Below are 22,706 nucleotides of genomic sequence, written 5' to 3'. Positions count from 1 at the left end.
GTCTCTGTTAATGAATGGAGCAGAATCGCGACTTCCTTTATTTACACACACTGAAGCGCGCGTGACACTCACGGTAATTTCAGCATCTGCTGTATCACAGGACTTGAACACATGAGGAACATCTCCAGAACTGCTCTGACAGTCACTTCATGAGAATTTGACCGTTTGATTTGAGTAAAACTAGCGTCACATCACATACACAGAACTGTAAAGGTACGTCAACCCGTCAAAATAAAAGTCCGGCTAAAGACTATTGTTCAGCAGAATGTACATAGCCTACCACAAAAAATATATATATATTATTTTTTTTAAAGGTTTAATCACACAACATTTCTTCCATGTTTTATTTTTAATAGTAAATCCCCTTTGTTTACCAAAAAGTTACGTTAATTTCCAATAATTAAAAGATAAATTAAAATAATGTTTTATGTGTTTAATGTTTAATGTGCATCTCAGAAAATGCTTTATTTAAATCCCCAACTGAATGGCACTTAAATGAACTTAATTCATCTGTCAACTTTCTTGTCATTGTTCACAGTACAAGTACAGACAGAGAAACAATAGGTAATAATTAAATGTTTCTTCATGATGTATGCATTGCATTCTATGCATTTAAAAAAAAAAAAAGTTGTACATTTTAAGAGGCCTGTGATGGTCACGGAGGGACCGCACGTTCAACATGGACGTTAATACGCACAAACACACACCGAGACTGTTTGGTGATACAAGAGTTTATTGCAATTATTGATCAGAGAGTGAATAAAATACCTGCAACCCTCAGGCCATACTCTCCACTGCAGAAACAGCACCATTACCACATGTGGAGGGACAAACTCACAGAAAACACTTTACACATGTTCCCTTAAATATACGTATATATAATATAAATATATATGCAGTGAGTCTGAAACAAACATATTGGCATGATGTTCTACTTAATAAATCTACTTTGATGTTATTAATTCGTTCACATTAAACAGGAAATAACAGCAATAACTCGGCCACGTTGCCCCTGAAACCCCCACGCTCAATTAATACATGGTAGAATCCCACCCTAAGCGGAACCAATAATTCCTGCCATTGTTTCTTACCAGGACTCTAAAAATCAGGGGACAAACGCTACACAGGAACAATACACATAGTTTACAGGTATTAAATTCACTCTCTGATCAATAATTACAATAAACTCTTGTATCACCAAACAGTCTCGGTGTGTGTTTGTGCGTATGTGTGCGTATTAACATCCATGTTGAATGTGTGGTCCCTCCGTGACCGTCACAACACCCAGGAGTCTTATTTTATCTTGCATAATTAATATTGCACTTTAATTAAGCAAAAACACATTTTATCCGATTACTCGATTAATCGATGGAATTTTTGGTAGAATACTCGATTTACTAAAATATTTGATAACTACAGCCCTAATTCTACTACAGCAGATCTATTACAGACCACAAACATGTGATGGAGACGATCACTGATGATTCAGCACACACACGTCTGAACCTGCAGTTCCTCTCATAATGAGCAGAATTATCAGTTAAATAAAACTATCCAGAGATGATCTGATCATGTTCTCTATTAGTGGATCAGAAATCCAGTATTTGGTGAATTCTGCTACATAATAATAGAAAGAGCCGGCATCAAAAGATAATCTAAATATATCACTATGAACGCTTAGCTGTCACAAGCTAGTTATCTCTTTGTTAACTTTCCTCATCTCCTGCTTAAAAGCCAGAACGATCTTCAGATTTTTGAGAATCATAAGCTTTTGCCCCTGAGTTTCTTTTAAATTTACTTTAGACTTTTGTCTTTCTTAAAAAAAAATTATATTTAAATGTTCAACTGTTTAAACTTGAACTAGAGCTTTTCATTACAAACAATGTTTGATCATCTTTAAATGTTTTGTGATGCAATGCACATTGATTTGATTCCAGCTTCATCTTCTCTTCTGCAGGTTTTTGGGTCCTGCTGCAGATGAAGGCTGTCAGTATGTGACTGGAATTGTGGGTAAAAACCCGTTACTCCTGAGAGAGCTGAATCTGAGGGGACGTGAACTAGGAGACACAGGAGTGAATCAGATCTCTGCTCTACTGCAGGATAAACACTGTACACTCAACACACTGAAGTGAGTATCTTACATCATTTCACATGTTACATGACTAGTAATGTTACAGTCCTCTATTTTAATTCTCATTTGAGTCCAACCTCACGTTATAAAGCTTGGAAGAGCCAGGACTTTTTTAATATAACTCTGATTATATTTGTCTGAAAGAAGAAATTCATATACATCTAGAAGTCTTGAGGGTGAGTAAATCATGGAGTAATTTTCATTTTTGGGTGAACTATCCCTTTAAGTGCACAGGGGTGGAGAAAATAATGTGAACACATTAGAAATAGACAGTATTTTATTAATGTGTTTAAAATCGTTTGCCTTTAATACAGCTTAGAAAAGATTAATACAATTTTTGAATAGACTTCAGTTAAATTCTGTCTCCAACTTCTGCTGTGACTGCTGAATGTGATCATGTTTACTGACTACAAACTGAGTATTGAAGACTAATTTAAAAACATTGACTATCGCCCAGTAACACCTCCCTCACAGATGAAATGAAGCCTTTTAATGCTTGCTTTGATCGTATAAACACAGAAGCACATCAAAGCTGAGCTCTACATGACGACCTGCCTCTCTCTCATTTTAACCAGTGAGGTGTGCTTCTACCTGAGCAGGTGAATGCACATAAAGGGTCTGGTCCTGATGGTCTTCCTGACCAAGTGCTCAGGGTCTGCACAGAACAGCTGGCTGATGTCTTCACACACATTTTCAAGCTCTACTTGGTCCTTACCTGCTTCAAAACAGCCACCACTGAACCAGCACCAAAGCAATGCACATTTGCACTCCACAAAATATTATATATGTATATGTATATATATATATATATGTATATGTGTATATGTGTATATGTGTGTGTGTGTGTATATATATATATATATATATATATATATATATATATATATATATATATATATATATATATATATATATATAGAGTACAGACCAGAAGTTTGGACACAGTCTCATTCAAAGAGTTTTCTTTATTTTCATGATATATATATAATTAAATGATATATAACACACACATGCATATTTATATTCATAAAAACAGTGCCATTTGCACTTCTGGGCCATTTATTGTCAGAGTGTGAGCACAATCACCCTACAATGATAAAAATCCACATACTCCTTTTTTTATCTCGATTATATCAAATCAGTCTCATTAGACCAGCTGTTTTGATTCTCTGAGCAGTGTGATGTCATTGTTTAGGCTCCGCCCCCTGCTGATGACTGACAGTCCTGCATTAATGTAGTTTCTGCTCTCAGAGAGTTGTTTGGTTGTATCAGAGACATGTACGGTAGATGTCACATTCGACCGCTCCAGATACAGAGCGCTGTGGAGTTTCTGACCCGACGGTGGAAACACAGCGTGATTTTGGGGCTCGGTGCTACAGGTCTGAGTAATTGAGACACTAGGTGCGTTTACATGGACTCTTTTTGCTTGGATCGGATTGAATTCATTCTGATTGATGAATCCAAGCGTAGTGTTTGCATGAATGCGGAATAAAGTGAACGGGTTGATATGTGCGTTTACATGTCACAGGCTTGTGATCGGATTTACTTTTTTGACAATGTGCACACTGCATGAATATGCATACTGTTTTAAAAAGGTTTTTTTTTTTTTTTTTTTAATCAAGACATTGTGACTTTATTATGGTTTTTATTCTATCTTCTGTCTTTCTCTCAATGTAGATTAGGAAATTTTCCTTTCTTCAGTCGGCGTGGATGCAGTATTACAGAGGAACAGTGTCTCATCCTGACTTCAGCTCTGAAATCAAACCCATCACACCTGAGAGAACTGAACCTGAGCTGGAATAAACTACTAGGAGACTCTGGAGTGAAACACCTCAGTGATCTACTGATGAACACACAATTCAAGCTGGAGAAACTAGAGTTAGTATCATTATACTCTACAGCAGTTACAATCAGATTAAAGATTACTGTTTACTTTCAGGAAAAGGAAAGGAAAGGATGTGACGTGTGGCCAAATATAGTGTCCCATACTCTGAACATGTGATCTGCATTTAACACACACACACACACTCTCACACACACACACACACACACACACACACACACACACACACACACACACACACCGTGAACACACACACACAGTGAAAACACACTCTCTCACATACACACATACAGTGAACACACACACACAGTGAACACACACACACACACAGTGAAAACACACTCTCTCACATACACACATACAGTGAACACACACACACACACACAGTGAACACACACACACACAGTGAAAACACACTCTCTCACATACACACACACACACACACACACACACACCTGCAGTTGTGGTTCAGTTCTTGCTCGAGGGTCTCATCTCAGTCAATCACCGGAGATCACAGTAATCCAGTTCATTAATGGACCAAATTATTATTTTTTATAATATTTTTATTCACTCAGACATGTACAGTAAAGAATGACAGTAGCAAAAAAAGTAAAAAATATATTTAAATAAATTGTAATTCAGAAACAGAATTTTCTTGATTTCTCACATTTAATGTTATTTTATTAATGTTCTGTAGTTGATCCTGTGTCAACTTTGTTCATCTTTTTTCTTCTGTTTTTGTTTATGGTCATATAATAAGGTTTTTGGTAATGTTTTAATTATTGCACTGTATGATGTTAACACATGATGAATTACTCACACATGAACATAACGTGTCTGATTCATTGTGTTTTCTCTTTCTGTCTTCAGTCTGTTTTATTGCAGTATTACAGAGAAACAGTGTCTCATCCTGACTTCAGCTCTGAAATCAAACCCATCACACCTGAGAGAACTCAACCTGAGCAGGAATCAAATAAAAAACACAGGAGTGAATCACTTATGTGACGTACTGAAGGATTCACGCTGTAAACTGGAGAGATTGAGGTCAGTAACATTCACAGACAAGAATCAAAATGATGAAAATCACTTTGTTTAACTCTTATGTGCTGTTCAAGGTCTTTTGAGACCCCAAATGATGTTTGCTGAAATAAAAACTAATGTTCCCTTTATCTAAATGGTACGGTTGTCAACACTTGGTGCTATTCTTTATATATAAAATTATATTATTTTTATATAAAAACCTATTTAAAAATATAGTTTTTTTAATTAATACATTTTATACATTTACAAAATATCATAAATCCTTCAAAAAACTACACCTTATTATAAACTACATAAATGTAGAGTAAAAACATTAATAAATGACACATTTTGTAACAAAATGTCGTTTTGTTGGCTGTGTTCTCTGGAGAGCCCAAACAGCACGAGTGTCCTCCCCAAACGAACAGCACATAAGAGTTGAACAAAACACTTTATACTCAATATCTCATGATGAATGTGTTCACATTATATTTGTGAAAGATTCTTCATCTTAATGATTTGTTTGTAAGATGATCTCTCTTCCTCTGTTTGTCTCTTTCTAGTCTTTATGGCTGTGGCATTACAGATGTTTCTTCTTTAACTCAGTCTTTGACAAACACAAAAGCTCTGCAGTTTCTAAAACAGCTTGATCTGAGATATAATAAGATTGGAGACTCAAAGCAGAAGCTCATTGATGTGCTACGAGACTCAAACTGTGAACTGATGTGAGTAAACTTCACTTTGTGATATTAAAGAGATTCATTTACCTCTGATATGTGAACAAATATATACTTTCAGATATTAGTGAAAAGAGTTGATCAAATGATCCTCAAGCTTTATTTCAAAGGGTTTGTGTCAGAATGAAATGTAAAGTTGATAAAAATGTTGAACACAAAGGAGGAAAGAGAAGAAAAGCAGACGGTCACAGCTTTCTCCAGCAACAGCTGCTTTATTAATGAGATCAGTAATAGTGAATCATTAGAGTTTGAAATAGATTTGTTCAGATTGTAGGAAAACGCTGGTAAAATCAGAGCAGATTCAGCTTCAGCTCACAGTCATCCAGCATCACATGATCAATGTCTCTGTCTCTTGTGTGTTTTTACTTTGACAAGCAACACGTCACATTACTTTACACTTACTTTCTGTAAGAGATAATGTACCTCCAGCCGCTTGTTATCACAGAATAAACCCGACAGGGTGATCAGGACTTGTGTCCTCCTGAAGAGACTTATTCTGTGATAACATCCGGCTGCATCTGCATTATCACACTTATTATATGCTTTCTTGACACACAAGTGAAGAATTAGACACAATTTAGATTCAGCAACAACTTTGATTACAGGATTTTAATGTAACTTGATTTGTAGTAACTAATTAGTATTTTGTTCCACTGAACTCTGATGATCTTCTCTTCTGTTCAATCTTAGAGTATAGAAGGAGTGAAATCACCAGAAGCTGATAAATGCTGTATCTCATAAAGTGAAGTGTTCTTGAGAGGAGCAGTAAACATCAGCTGAAGATCCACAGAAGAGCTTCACTACTGTGTCTATGAGGAGAAATAAATGTGTGATAAATGTGTAAATGTGAACCATACAGGTGAAGAGACTCAGACTTTACAATCAAATAATGCAGCATGTGTGTTAGAAACATGATATTGAATGATTAATGTTGCTTTAGTATTCAAGCAGATGATCATTGTGTTTAATGTAAAGCTGGAACAGAGGAGGAAGAAGCTCAGATGAGTCTGTCTGGCTCTTCAGTTTAATAATATTTCTATTAAACTCATTCATAATGATTCAGATGTTTAAATGTGATTGTCAAGTGCAGCACTTAAATGTGTCAAAAGATATAAAGCAAATCTACAATGTGTGAAACTTCTCATGTTTTATACACATTATTATTCTATTTTACTTTATATTTAGTTGTGTGTCTGTTGTTAATGTACATGTATCCAGTATATAGTCTCTGTTCTGTGGATGGAGTCTCTCCTTCATCAAATCAACTAAACATTTTCACAAGTTAACAGCATTTGTGTCTTTCACTCTCCTCTAAATACTCAAACACATTTAGTCTTTTTAACACTTTTATATTTTCATGTAAATAAAATGCCACATACAGTTAAAAACAAGTGAAAAGTTTACTCGTCTGTTTTAAGTATTATTAAACTGTTTTAAATACAGGCTAACTTGTAGACATGAAACATAAAGCATAAATAGCTAATGCATAATAACAGAAATGTTCCCATTATATATACAACAGGTATTTTTTATTTATTTTATTTGTATTTTTCTCAGTTAATATATTTCTAAAGGTGCTGTACTTTCTTAATTGCGCCGCATGATAGTTGTTGGTCAGAGATGTTTTGGAGCAGAAGATCTGCAGGATTCTGGAGGTTCATCATGTGGAAAGTTGATAGTTAGTTAAAGTGCTTCTGTCGTTCTCTAACATTCAGATCTGTAAAGTAAGGTGGAAAGGACACAGCTCTGATACAGATTCATTCTAGTGTTGGACCTCCACATATTGTTCAGTGTTATAAAGATGTTTCTGCTCTTGCTAATGCGTCTCTTGATGTCATTGTCTGTCCTCCATCATGTCTAATGATGAAGCCCAGGTCTACAAACTCCTCATTTCTACAGAGGTCTGCTCCTGTACTTTAATTGCTGAGAGGTTTGAGGTGTTCAGTGTTATCCTCTCTGTTTTCTGCTTGTTGATCTTGGAGTCTAGTTGTCTGAGTCCAGATGTTTTCTCTGGTGAGGGTGTAAGAACAACAGCTAATCATCAGTGAAGTCAAGATCTTCTCTGGATAATGCTCGACTTAAACAGACAAACACTTAATGAGTCAACTGTCAGCTTTCCTTACAAGAGAGAGCTCAGACTCAGATGTTGATAAAATAATCTTATAATATTCATACACCAGACAGTTGAGTATCTAGAGTACAGTATGCACTGTGTGTAGTGTGTCATTCAGGATTTTTATTTGGATATAAATTAAATCCAAGCAATGGCCATTTAGTTTTATTAATGAATCTAAATGAAACTGTCAAATGGTCAGCAAATGAACTTAATGAACTTTGATGCTTGAGCAGCAAATCAGCATATTAGTATGATTAATTTTTTTCAGATAGTGAGCAGGACAAACAACTATGACTGGGACTGTCATACACACACTGTAAAACCCGACAAGTTCACTTAACTCAAAAAAATTGTTAAAACAGATTACTTAATATTTTTTAGTTCAAGAAAATATATATTTTTAAGTGTCTGTTACCATACACTGTAAACCCTAATAAGTTCACAGAACCCTTGTTTAAAAATTGCATTACATTAAAAATTACATTTCCAGTTGCCTTAAAGGTCCCCTTCTTTGTGATCCCATGTTTTAAACTTTAATTAGTGTGTAATGTTGTTGTTAGTGTATAAATAATATCTGTAAAATTCTAAAGCTCAAAGTTCAATGCCAATCGAAATATTTTATTTAACAGAATTCACCTACAAACGAATAGGGATGGGTACCGAAACCCAGTATTAAAATGGCCCCGGGGCTAAATTATGAAAGACCGTAGTATCAGTAAGATCTGACGGTATCGGTTCTGCTTTCGGTACTGGAGGGGGAAAAAATAATGTACTACGTATGTATTTTTGCTTAATAATGTTATTGTGCACATTTTATCTCACCAGACATTTCTAATGTGCGATCATATTAAGACGTTTGTGAAATCTGCGAGATCTCTCATGCGTGCTGCGCTCGTTGTGGTGTGTGTGTGTGACGGCTGTCTGTCAGTCACACACACACATACACCACAACAAGCCCGGCGCACCACAGACATAACAGTACGAAAACTCACGCTTAATAATAAAGAGTGACGATGACGAAGAGATTTGCTTATTAATGTTATTGTGCACATTTTATCTTACCAAACATTTCTAATGTGCGATCATATTAAGACGTTTGTCTGTGAACTCTGTGAGATCGCTCATGCGCGCCGCGGAGGCTGTCTGTCAGTCACACACACACACACAACAATAACGAGCGCGGTGCACACACATGAATAAGGGGCCGTTCATATATTATGCGCGCTCAAGTTCGTTGGGGCGTGGTATGCGCGCTCATAATGGAAGTGACGCGGTCGCAACGCACACACGGTGAGATGAGCTCGTTCTCTCAAGGCGCGTCTGCACCGCATCGAGTTAAAAACATACATTCCGTAACAACGTTGAAAGCTCAGTCAAGATGAAGGAACAGCTGATAGCTGTATGTGGACTTTTAAAGTAATTTAGTAGCAGTTTTTAGTGCTGCAAATCCATTTATCCATTGCTGAAATTTTCGTGTTTTCATGGAGAGAGCAGGTCGTGCTTGCTTAGCAATGGCAGACTCCTCAGGAGCGCAAGTGCCCGAAGGCTTTGGGGGGGAAATCAGAAAGCGGCGTGCCTAACGTTTTCCACACGTTTTTAGACTCGATATGTGAATGGTCCCTTACAGTAAGAAAACTCCTGCTTAATACAAAGAGTGAAGATGGCGGAGACAGCAAAACGTTTTCAAAGTGTGGTTATACTTCACTAGAGTTGATGCAGACAACGCTGGTTGTCATAAGTGCAACAACATTTTTGCATGTAAGGGCGGAATGTACTTCCATGTAAGGGCGGAAACACAAGCAATCTATCAAAGCATCTTTCCAAAGTGCATTATGTGCAAACAGAGAAATGCTAAGTTTTCGACTGCCTAAACACAACACAAAGTAACACAGTAACACAAAACAAAGTACCGATAAGAAAACCGTTAAAGTACCGGACCGTTAAGCAGTATCGGTAAGAGTAGTAATACCGTTAAAACCTTAACCTTAAACCTTAACGATACCCATCCCTACAAACGAACGACCGTTTGGACTACATCCCTCTATTCCTGCAGTAATCATGTCAACAAAACAGTTTTTTGGCTAATCTCCGGCCAAATGAATAAAAAAAACCGGGGCGTGGTCTAGTTGGGCTCCGACGGAGAAGGAAGAGCTGCATTTGTGTTTGTCGCCATGTCATTGAAACTCTGTTATTTTCATCTCAGAGTCCAATAATTTTTGTTCGGCCTCCCTAGGGACGCTGTACTTGGAGATTAATGGTTACAGTTTATGTTTAACTCGGTTCCCGAAAATTATAATCCACATGTAAAACTATGTGCAGCACATTTTGCTGAGGACAGCTTCCTCAATCTCAATCAGTTTAATGTCGGATTCGCACAAAGATTATTCTTGAAAGATGGAGCAGTTCCCTCTTTGTCTGGAGAAGGCATTGTTTATGGACCACAACCAGTAGGTGTATTTTATTATTTAAGTTGGTGCGTTTAACAGTTTCTGTAACTTATTACACAAAGGGCAACGCTGTTTAGCTTTGTTAACTAGATGTTAGGGCTGTGCAAAAAAACGAATGCGATTTTCATGCGCATCTCAACAGTAAAAACGCTCCTGTGATTATAAGTACATCTCCAGCACATGCTCCTGCCCACTTGCTTCTCAAAACTAGTCCAATCACGTTTCCAGGAGGTCAGCCTGCTCTAAGCTGCTGTCGAATCACAGCACAGGAATCACTGGCACAATCAGAAGTCGTTACGTATTTCTGAAGGAAGGACTTTATAGAACAAGGAAGTCATCAGCCCGTTTTTATGACAGTGAAAACAGCGCTATACAGATAGGTGAATTGTGTGAAAAATGCTGTTTTTTTACACGTGAAACATGAACACGTTATATTGCACACTGTAAACACAATCAAAGCTTCAAAAAAGCATGAAAAACTGGACCTTTAATTTATCTCAAATATCTTATATATATTGATATTTCTCAACTTATAATTAGAGAGTACTTCACTCAAAATTTTCTCTATTTTTCAACTCATAAAATGTGGGAAATACCCTCGAATATAGTCTATTGTTGTCCATCCTAAACCTAACCACAGGCTCTACTCTTCACCACAACGGTAACACTACAAAAACAACATAATAGAAACCTTTGTAAGTTCTGACATAACACAACATTTAAGTACTAACTTAAGTCCCTCTATGTTAATCTTGTGTAAAAACACACAAAATAACACTTAATTTCTACATTTATTTTCCTTGTTTTCTGATGCAAAGCATGCTGGGAACTTGAAAACGCAATAATTTTAACTTCACCTTACTACAACAATTTTGAGTTTAACAGAACTTATTTAAATTAAGTCCAATGAACTTTCATTATTATTTGAGTGCAATTAACTAATTTCATTTGATTAATTTCACTGTTCGGTTTTACAGTGCATAACATTATAATAAGGACACTATTATAATAAAACGCTGTGAATGTTTAGAGTTTAGTTGTCGTGTTTCTGCTCGTTGTTGTGTTGAAGAACGCTTCCACAAAGGAAGTTCATTCAGAGACACACAGACACATTCACTTCTGCGTTCAGGGGATTCTGTGCAGATAGATATAAGTCCAGTGTTCGAATTGAGGGGGGGCTGGGGGGAGCATCAAGGGACCCCCCATAAGGCCCAAAAAATGACTTTGGGGGGGGTCCCCTGGTTTTTCATTAAAACTAAAACAGAAACAATTTTTGACATAGCCCTATCTATATATTTTTGTTTTATCAAAATATTGCGCTGCCGCTCCCATAAAAAGCTCCTTCAAATTAGATGTGCGTCTGAAAATACGCTCAAGTGCGCCACACGCTGTTTTCTGAAGGAATTTACAGACTGCGGGAGCGACGTCGCTGTGTGATTGGCTGACAGAGTGATCCTTCCTCATTATTTTACCTCACGATGACGGTAAGATAATATTTCTTTGTTTTATGATTGTTTAGTACACCTAATTTACTGCTACTGAATACGTGTTTATCCTAGAATCGGACAGTCACTTTTATTATAATCTTGGTCTGTCAATAGTTGTTGTTTTTTTATCTTATGATGCTAGCTCACTATCGGATTGTTAGTTGTAATTAGCCATCTAACGTAATTCTGAGAAAAAAAGCTAGCGTTGCATCCATTCTAAATTAAACAAATAATTTTAAATCTATAGCCATAACTGCTCATAAACAGTGTTCATTTAATTAAGGACATTATTACTGATGAAAATGTAAATCAGGTGAAGGCTTTTTTTGTATCAAAGATGACAAAGCAGGGTTGCTAATTCTCAAAAATTGTGCGTGAGACACACATGCATTGATTATTACACCGAAGACAAACATGCAGATCAACTGTTTTTGTTATGAATTGTATCCTATTTTCCGTTATTATGCATAGCCTAATAAAATTTGTGTAGTATTTAAGGTTAAATTGAGAAAAGGTTTTTAAATTCAATGCAAAGAGGCAAATTAAAGTCATTTTGTGGCATTTGTTTACCCACTCTAATAAATATACATCTATGTACCGTATCTATGCAACTGCTTACTTATTTTTAGGTTTTGCATTTGAATAAATATTTAGTTTAAAATTATAAATTTTAAAAAGATACTAGTATAAGCACACAAGTGAATATTAATGCAATAAAAATACTGAATTTAACCCAAGAAAAGTACAGTAGGCCTATTCATGTGAATTGATAGTGAATCAAGAGATCGAAATTGATTAATGGTCATCAGCATCGTAATCGTATCAAATTCTTTCTATTTTTTCCAGGGCTTGAAAACGAAAAAAAAAAAAATTAAATGGGTGAATGGGAGAATCGATATTTTAACGTTTTTGTTCTTTGTTCCTCTGATATTATTACCGTTCCGAAACCGGTTCGGGAGGAGAAATACCGGTTAATAACGTTATTTTTAAAACAATACTATTTGCCTATAATTTGCCTAATAATAATAATTTAATAATAATAATAAAGTATAGACTTTTCCTTACTCAAAAAAGGAAAAAATAGAGATCTTAATAGAGATTTTGTCCAAATGTAAGCTTGGCCTACTTAAAAAAAAAAAAAAAAAAAAAAAATCTATCAACACTTTAAAAGTATTTTTAAGATATTTAAAAATGTTTGCTGCATTGTTAAAAAAAAAAAAAAAAAACAAAAAAAAAACACTTGTATAAGATTGCGTTTTCAGAGTAAAAAAAATAAATAAAATAAAATAAAAAAAACCTTGGCCTAACTTTCCGAAATAATGAAGGCTAAACTGCCTGTAGTCTAAAGCACAATGTTTAAAAACATTATAAAAACTCTTCACTTCAATTCACTTCAAATCAAATCCTCTAAAGTTTAGGCTATATAAACCTCAATCCAAAAACAAATTAATGTAAGATGAAACTGACGCCCACCTCTCTCATTCAGCACAAATCCAAATGTTTCCATGTTCCCGACGTATCTGGATGCTAAAATGTTATTTAATATAAAGAATATAGAATAATAGTAAATGTATAACGCTGTATATGCATCCGACAGTCGGACTCCAAATTTCATTCAATAATTATTTTGAGGTTAATAGCAAATGAAAACTATTCAGCTTCTGGGAAATTGGAGAAGCTCCTCTAGGCTATTTTAGTTCCCCTCACTCCACAACAAAATAATTTCAATTAACAGTATTTAGAAAATAACAAGAATTAAAAATATAATAAGCTATAGCAATATTAACGACAAACCAAAACTAATTAATTTAGACTAAAACGAAACTGAAACAAACGTTGGGTTTCTCATTCGACACAAAATCAAAGTTTCTGTATTCGCCATGTATTTGAATAACAAATGATTATAAAAATAGCCTAATGTTTGTAAACATTTTGTGTCTGCATTATGTCTATTTCTGAATGAAATATATTTTTTTTCTCTAAAAAGTCTCTCTCTCTCGGCTATTATCTAATGTTTATGAATGAAAATATATGTGGAATTGTCTAATGGAGGATGGTTAAATTTTTTTTTATTTATTTATTTTATTTTTTTGACACATTGTATTAAAAAAACCCTTCTTTGGGTTTGTAAATATGTATGCTGATAAATCCCAAATGTTATTTTATTAATAAAGTGATTTTCAAATGTTATGTCTCTCTCTAGGCTATATATATATATATATATATATATATATATATATATATATATATATATATATATATATATATTATAAATGCAGGAAAACTTTTTTTAATATTTTGATAATTTACTGAAAATAAATAAATTACTTTTTAAACCGTTTATCTGATTATTAATTGGTCAAAATCAGCGGATCTGAGTTTGCTGCACTCAGAAACCCGTGACTGAACGAATCAGCAGAGCTTGTACGAGCTTTTGTCATCGTTAAATCTTTCTCAGACGTTTATGTCGAAATTGGTTAGCGCATCTATCTGTCCATGATGGTGTCCAATGATTCTGGCGAGCGGGGCTTCTCAAAGTTGGGAATAATCAAAGGAGAGCTGCGGTCCTCGGTTGCATGCTGAGGCTTGAGTGTAGAGACCACGCGGGATGGATTTTTCTGTCCCACTCCCGCAAGATTTTATCCCGCTACCGCAAAAATATGTTATTTTCTCCCGCTCCCGCACGCGAACGATCAAGTTTCGTCCCGCTACTGCCTGCAAAATACTGTGGGTAAAGTATTATTATTTTTTAAATGCATTGCATATTATGCCTGCTACTCTGTTATTTTTTCAATTGCTCCCCTGTTAAAAATAAATGGAATAAAAAAAAATTGTAGACTGTGACTACTAATGTAGTCTGTGCAGGAATAGCATGTCGTTCATTGATGAGGGCTTCAGATTAATCCGTCTCTGCGCACTTATGTGACCGCAATTACTGAAAGCCCTCTCCAATGGTGCGCTGGGAGCTGGAATGAAAAGTAACCTACATGGCGTGTTGCTTAAATCTCGGAAACTCTTGACATCGCCTTTTCCACCACTGGATCTCTCGCTATTTCGGAATGGAATTACGCGTCGCTGTCCATGGTTTCATCAGCATCCTCCCATTCCGCAAAGTCTATTTTATTTTATTTTAGTCTATTATAAATAAAGGTTTATCTGTTTTTAGTAATTTTATTTTGCTAGATATTTCCACTTTGCGGGAATCCCGCAAATAACTTTATTTTGCCGCAACCCGCACACAATAATATCTTACCGCCCGCATCCGCAGTCACCAATCAAATATTGGGCTTGTTTGAGATGAGCAAAATCTGCGCAGAACCAATCACCGGTGATCAGCGCGAGATGCATGCCGGTTAGAAAAGTGTCCGAGTTACGTCCGCCTTGCTCTGATGTCATAGGCGCACGTGTCGGATTCTGCAGTCGGGCGCAGTTGCTCTCCACCGACTGCGCTGACCAAAAGCACGATGGGAAACGACTTGCTAACGACACAGCTTAATGCTCATTGGTTTAAACAACTGTGATGTATTGTTCTCTTTTAAAATGTTAGATTTTAAAACTCTGATATCATGTTTTATGTGTACATGTTATGTGTGAATATTACCAAACTATCTGAAAGTGCGATCTCTTTTTGTTATGCAATTTAATTTTTATAAAAAAAATAACAAAATAAATAAAAACACATATGTCTGAATTAAAGAACTAAATATTGATAAACACGTCTTTGGTATGTAATTAAATGGGTGTCTTGTTCATTTTATTTATTTTCATATAAAAGCAACAGAACTTGAATTACATCCCGTTTATTAACAACTGTGCACGAGCGTGAATCCCGCGATAGCCATCTTTGATCTCACAGGTGTCAGATCCACTACGAGAAGAGAGATCTGTCCGGCTTGCCTGCGCTTTGTTCACTCCTCCTCTTGCTGCAGCCGCCTACTCTCGCTTACATTTCAGGCGAGGCGAGGCGCATCTCAAACAAGCCTATAGTCCCGCGACGCACTCGGTTGCGCTGGGTCCCGCGGTACTCCCAGGTCTCTACTTGATGGCTTGTTCGACTTCATGAAGCTCTGCGCAAACCGATCGTTGGCTGACTTGAAGCAGTGCATGCCGGTTAGAAATTTTGTCCGACTCGATACAGCGCTGACGCCACGTGACTGTGACGTGTGCCATCAAAGTACCGCGAGAGCAATTCGAGAGTAGCCGGAGAACTCAGCCAGCGCAGCTTCTGAAGAGCGGCTGCACCATAGACAGTAAAAGAAATGGACACAGCGACCCCATTGGAACTCAATTGAGACAAGTGAAGCCCATTTTTAGCGTTTTTTTAGCACTTCCGTTTCTGACGCTGTTGAAAAGGCTCTAGGTTAATTCTTATTGGTGCGTTGTGAATGATTGACAGTCACAACTTAGTCCTGCCCCCAGAGTCTGACGCAACTTATGTTTCGCTTGAAGGCTGTGGAGGGCTCGCGTGTATTCAAGCCATAGATGCGTGTGCGTAACTTTGAAAGTAAGTTTAATTTCCACTCATACTGTCTTTAATCTTGTTATATTGCTATTTGTTGTATTATGGGTTGAAACTTTCAGATGTTGAGTGTTTTTGGATTGCCGTGAGGCTAATGTTAGCGGTAGACTGTGTGCATTATCTTTGCACGTGTGTTCCGATGCGCGCTGTATATGTGAATAATCATAACGTGAATAATCATAACGACTCATATTTCTCTATATGTTTAATTTAGTCTCTACAATTTACAGATGTTATTAAGCTATATTTATGTGGATTGTGAAGATTACACTGGATTGAGATATGGTTATAAGACGATAGTCACGTGTCTATTTATAGTCAATTGTTACATTTTATAGTCATGTATCCTCACGCATCTATTCTTTTGAGTAAAATGTATATCATTTATTACTGTAAACTGATTATTTATATTTCTGTATTATTATAGAAACCACACTCACACAACCTTAATATGTTCATGCAATGCCCTGAGTATGTTGATGGCTTGATTCTTCTATTAAAACTGTGATTGGACTTTGGACTTTTGTGCATTCTTACCGATGCCCCGTGATGATCCCAACTAAGTTAGAACCAAGCAATACAGTCCATAAACCTAATGAACATTGGTCCTTCGAGCCGGATTGGTGATTGCCACAGGTTAAGATGTCCAAAGCCCATTCAGACTCACAGTATGAGCCTCAAGTCCGTAGTAAACGATTATCACGCCCCCCACGCCACTTGGAAGTTTATGAGGTGGATTACAGTGGCTTCCAGCATACATATTCACCTACTTCCAGGATGCAAACACAGCGCCACAGCTGGGAGTCAGGAAATGAGGGTGCTGTCGGGATGACACCCTTCACCAGTTGGCAAGCTACTCACCGCGGTGATGTTACTGAGGATACTGGAGATCAGTATGAACCACAAGATGCTCAAACAGTGATTTGGCAGCTACGAGAAGAGAACAGACGCCTGCATAAAACCATTGAGGACCTGCAACACACCTCTGAAAGGGAGGAAACAGACTCATCACAGTGTCCTGTGCCTTTTCCTCGCACTCACTCATCGACAAAGGCAGCAAAGAAACCTTCTCCTGTCCCAACTCCACGTCTAAGCAAGGTAGCAGTAGCTCAAATGAGTGATCAGGTTTCTAAAGAGACTGGAAAACCAGTTATGGATGATGGAAAGGAAGAGTCAGAAGATGAGGAGCGAGACTGTGAAATTAATTTGTCAGGTGAACTCTCAGAAATGAAACTGCAGCCCACATCAAAGAACAGGCATGTGTGATATCAACCAAATTCACCAAATCTATGTACATTGCAATCTCAGCACAAGATGAGTGTACACGCTGCACAAAGCGCAAGCTATGCACATGACCAACGACATATCCCACCAAAGCCACAAATACATGATCCTACCCCTGCAGCTGACTTTAGATTCAGAGAACAAATTGATTACCACCCAAGACAACATTATCATCCTAGAGACTTCGTTCCGCGCTCTCATTTTCCTCCCACCAGATAGAGCATTTACAGAGGTCCGAGCCCTTCAATACCAGATTTCACAGTGGAAGACCCACGACAGTTTGCTAGACTCAAAATATCTCTTGACAATTTGTTGCTGTACGATGCTACTGAACAGTTTAAATATCAAATTCTGCTTGAGCATCTGAAATTCGAAGAGGCCCTTTTAATTGCTGATTCCTACAGCAACTCTCGTTATCCATACACCCAAACAATGCAATCGCTGACTGAACATTATGGACAGCCGCATCAATTGGCGTTGCAGAAAATTGCTGACTTGATGGACGGACCAAATATTCGCAGTGGTGACACTCAGGCCTTTCGTAAGTTTGCCCTCAGAGTTCGAGCATTAGTGGGTATGCTTGACCAGCTGGATGAGAAGGGAGCTATTGAATTGCAGTGTGGTTCACACGTGGCAAGACTCATGTCTAAACTCCCTCATGATCTCAAGGCTAACTTCAAGAGGTATGTTCACCCCCTCAGAAACCCAATTCCAAACCTGCTCGACTTTTCACACTGGCTTGAGTTTGAGCTGCAGGTGCAGCCCACTGACTGTAAACTCAATACTAGTGAAATGAGGGGACAAATTAGTCAGCACAAAGAAGCTCCGCGACAGCGTAAGCACACTTTTCAGACAACAGCCATTATGCATGGTGTGGATCAGTCAGCAGACCCTCCAGCTGCAAAATCATCAGAATTTCAAAACCCTGGCAAAATTGTGTACTGTCATTACTGTGACAATAATCACCACTATCTTAACCAGTGCAATAACTTCACACAGCTAACCAGTGAACTCAAAACTAACTGGATTAAGTCAAATAAGAGATGTTGGAGGTGTGGACGGAAACATCAGGCAGCCCAGTGTAGATTGAAAGCCACATGTAAAACTTGCAATGGCAAACATCTAACTGTTTTGCATGACATCAACAGCAAATCAACAGAGATGAAGCACAACCATGAAAGATCCCAAGAGAGTCAGATGCTATACCTAGATCGTCCAGCAGGTGGCAGCCAAGTCCTTCTGAAAATTTGTAAAGTGCTGTTGCGTAATGGCAAAAATTCAATTATGACTTATGCTATTTTGGACGATGGCTCTGAACGTACAATCCTGCTTCATGGTGCAGCACAGCAGCTTAAACTTAATGGACAGACTGAAACCCTCTCTTTGAGAACAGTTCGACATGACACCCAAGTCATACAAGGTGCAAAAGTATCTTTCACTCTGTCCCCAGCATTTCAGCCAAGCAAAAGTTTCAAGATAATGGGTGCGTTTACAGCTGAGAATTTCGGGTTGGCCAAGCATTCACATCCAGTTACCCTTCTGCAAAGGAAATACCAGCATCTCAAAGGGCTGCCTCTTCATGCCTTTTCTCAGGTTCAGCCATTGTTGCTTATAGGCTCTGATCATCACCATTTAATCATCCCCATGGAGTAGAGGTCTTCACGGGTCCAAAAATTCTTGCCTGAACCCGACAGAGACCTGTAATGTACTACACCGAACCGACCCGGACCCGTCTATTATTTCAAAAGCTGGACCCGGACCCGTGTAGATCCGAGAAATGCCTACCCGGACCCGACCCGGACCCGTATATTACTTGAAATCTGGACCCGAACCCGCCGGGACGACACAGACCCGACCCGACGCGACCCGACGTTCACATATTCCACCTTAAATTGCTTTAAGAATACAGCTTTTTGTCTTACCTAATTTAAAGAGCTGTCGTCTCTCTTCCTTGTACCTGACTGCCTGTGATGCATTACAATCCTCCGTCAAGAAAGTTATTCATGTTATTCCTCTCGTTATTCCAAGTCCAAGCTGAATCCACTCATTATTTCAGCTTCAAAAGTCCACTTGATGTCACGGTGACGGATGACAAATGCTACTGTGCACATATAAATTCTGACTCGAGTTAATTCGCATAATAACTTACACTGTTAGCCTTTTGAACTTTAATAACGATCGCTCGTGCAATGCCATGGCCGCTGACATTATTTATTTACTATCATCTGATCTCTGTCTGTGCTCTCTGCTCTGCATCGAGTCTGAATCTGAACCACTAAAACTTTAAGATTAAACGGTTCATTTATAATATTATAAATATGGGAGAAAATGTAAAACGCGGTTTGGCGGTCGAAGTGTCCCTCACTGCTTGCCATAGAAACATGACTGCACATGCGTGCTAGCTTTATCAACCTAAAATGCCTTAACGCAATTTGAGCGTAATAGAAAACATTCATGTGACCTCAGATTGTGTTGCTGATTTGAAATATATTAAACATGAGTGTGTCAAGTCTGCAAGCATTACCGTGTGTGCACTTGTATTAACTCTTGAGTCTGCGAGCGAGAGAGAGAGAGAGATCACTTTTTTTGGCTCACTCTTTTCTTTTCCTAATTTTACAAGTTGCAAGTTACACAAAACACAAGCAGTCTTTGATAACGGCCGGATGTTCTCCGTCCGATGACTCCGATCGGCGATCGCACGGGTATTACACACAATGTTAAACAGACCCGGGACCCGAGGTAATAGATTCGGACCCGACCCGGACCCGGCTGATGATTTAAAATATAGACCCGAACCCGTACGGGTCCCGGGTCGGGTCCGGGGTCGACAGGTCTCGGGTGCACTGTGAAGACCTCTACCATGGAGCCAGTTCACTTTGGCCCACCAGGCGGGCCAGCTGCTATAAGGACCAGATTAGGCTGGACACTGCAAGGGCCAGCCAATGTACTCCAGCACCAAATCCCAGAGCATCAATGCCTTTTCACATCTGTGACTTCCACCTCATCAGAGCTGTTGCAACATGTTGAGAGACTCTGGCAGCTTGACATACTACCATATCGCAATGAGAAGGTGGTGACACGCTCACGTTGTGATCAGGAGGCCATCACTCTGCTTGAGACCAAGACTGTAAGGGTAAATGTAAATGGAGTGTTTCGTTATGCTACACCGCTTTTGCGAAAAAGGGACATGCCCGAATTGAAAGCGCCTAAAGAGTCTGTTCTCCCCAACCTCAGAGCATTAGAAAGGCATCTCAGCAAAAGTCCTGAACATGCAGAGGCATATAACCAGGAAATTGAAAGGCTGGATCAATCTGGTTATGTTGTCAAGCTGGCTGCTGAAGCAGTTGATCACAGCCCTGAATAATGGTACATACCGCACCACATGGTACACCATAATGGAAAGCACAGAGTGGTGTACAACTGTTCCTTTCAGTACCAAGGCCATAACCTCAATGAGTACCTCTTAGCTGGGCCTACCCTCACCTCCACTTTACTAGGAGTGTTACTCCGATTCAGAGAGCATGCAATTGCCATCACAAGTGATATCAAGGTCATGTTTCACCAGATTCGTCTGCTCCCAGAGGATAAACCACTTCTCAGATTTCTGTGGAGAAACATGCAGCGTGATACACCAATCAGTGTCTATGAATGGCAGGTTTTGCCTTTTGGGACTACATGCAGCCCCTGCTGTGCAACATTTGCCGTCCTAAAACATGTCCAAGAGAACACTGTTCCAGGAGAAGAGACACGTGTGGCTGTAGAAAAACATTTCTATGTGGACAATTTCCTGCAGAGTGTAACTTCTACTGACAAAGCGACTGAACTGGTGAATAAGATTCAAGCTCTTTTAGTTTCTGGTGGGTTCGAGTTAAGACAATGGGCTAGCAACATTCCTTCTGTCGTTGCACACCTTCCTGAAGAATCCAGATCTGAGCGAAATGAGCTTTGGCTTACTGAAATGCAATGGGATGTTTCTGTATCCACCTTGGGTCTACATTGGCTCTGCAAAGCAGACACACTTGGTTACAAAGCTCGTCTGAAGGAACCACAAGTTCCTACAATGAGGTATGTCTATCAGGTCGTAGCTAGTCAGTATGACCCACTAGGCTACATTATCCCCTTAACAACTAGAGCCAAAGTACTGATACAAAGACTGTGGGATAAAAAACGAGAGTAGGATGACCCATTGCTACCAAGTGACCTCTTGCAAGCCTGGCTTGAATGGGAAGCAGAATTGCAGTACCTGAACAAGATTGCTATACCACGATGCTACACTAGTGCAGAACTGGATTCTAAAGTGTGCAAAAGAGACATCCACATATTCTGCGATGCTTCTAATAATGCTTATGGGTCAGTGGCGTATCTTAGAACAGAGAGTCCTCAAGGCCAAGTCGAGGTTGCATTTATCACAGCAAGATCAAGGGTGGCACCAAAGCGGCAGTTATCTGTTCCTCGGCTAGAACTCTGTGCAGCACTTAGTGGGGCTCAATTGGCAAGACTTCTGGAAAAGGAACTCACCCTGAACATTCAACAGGTGACATATCTTGGATTCAATCAGATTCATGCAGATATAAAGTGTTTGTGGGCACAAGGATTGCAGAAATTCAGGAACTGACTGCTTCTCAGTCATGGCAGTATGTGAAGTCTGAAAACAATCCTGCAGATGACATTACCCATGGTAAAACACTTCACCAACTCTCAGTGCCAAGTCACTGGAAACAAGGACTAAATTTTTTGTGGCAAGACCCAAGTACCTGGTCTAATGACACAGAGGAATTGGTCACAGACAGTACAGATGAAGAGGAGAAAGTCATTTTCTGCAGCCTGACCGCAGTAGATTTCTCCGACATCATTAAAGAATTCTCATCATACCACAGTTTTGATCAATTGGTGGAACATGAAGCACAGAAACAATTAAAACAAGCCAATCAGACAAGAGATTTATCCACCCAAGACTATGTAGCTGCTGAGATATCACTCTTGAAACAAGCCCAATCTATCTGTTTCCCAGTTGAACTTGATACATTAACATGTGGTAAATCTTTCCCTTCCAACAGCAGATTAGTCTCACTTGCACCGGAGATTGACAAATCTACTGGGCTCATAAGAGTTGGTGGCCATT

General features: G+C 38.4%; 2 protein-coding genes across 2 annotated transcripts in view; both read left to right on the top strand.

Moving 5' to 3' along the window:
- LOC127987560 (uncharacterized) overlaps positions 1–22,706 on the top strand; it is a 1,055,570-nt gene that overhangs the window by 699,162 nt on the left and 333,702 nt on the right. The window contains exons 45-46 of the mRNA XM_052589928.1: positions 1,958–2,128; positions 3,809–4,009. Coding sequence (XP_052445888.1) covers positions 1,958–2,128; positions 3,809–4,009 — 372 coding nt within the window. The remainder of the gene's footprint in view (positions 1–1,957; positions 2,129–3,808; positions 4,010–22,706) is intronic.
- Positions 1–22,706, top strand: part of LOC127987571 (protein NLRC3-like) — a 76,641-nt gene that overhangs the window by 17,624 nt on the left and 36,311 nt on the right. The gene's annotated exons all lie outside the window — the stretch shown is intronic.

The sequence above is a fragment of the Carassius gibelio genome, chromosome B22, assembly GCF_023724105.1.
Source record: "Carassius gibelio isolate Cgi1373 ecotype wild population from Czech Republic chromosome B22, carGib1.2-hapl.c, whole genome shotgun sequence".
Taxonomy (NCBI): domain Eukaryota; kingdom Metazoa; phylum Chordata; class Actinopteri; order Cypriniformes; family Cyprinidae; genus Carassius; species Carassius gibelio.
This window is presented reverse-complemented; position numbering and strand designations above follow the sequence as displayed.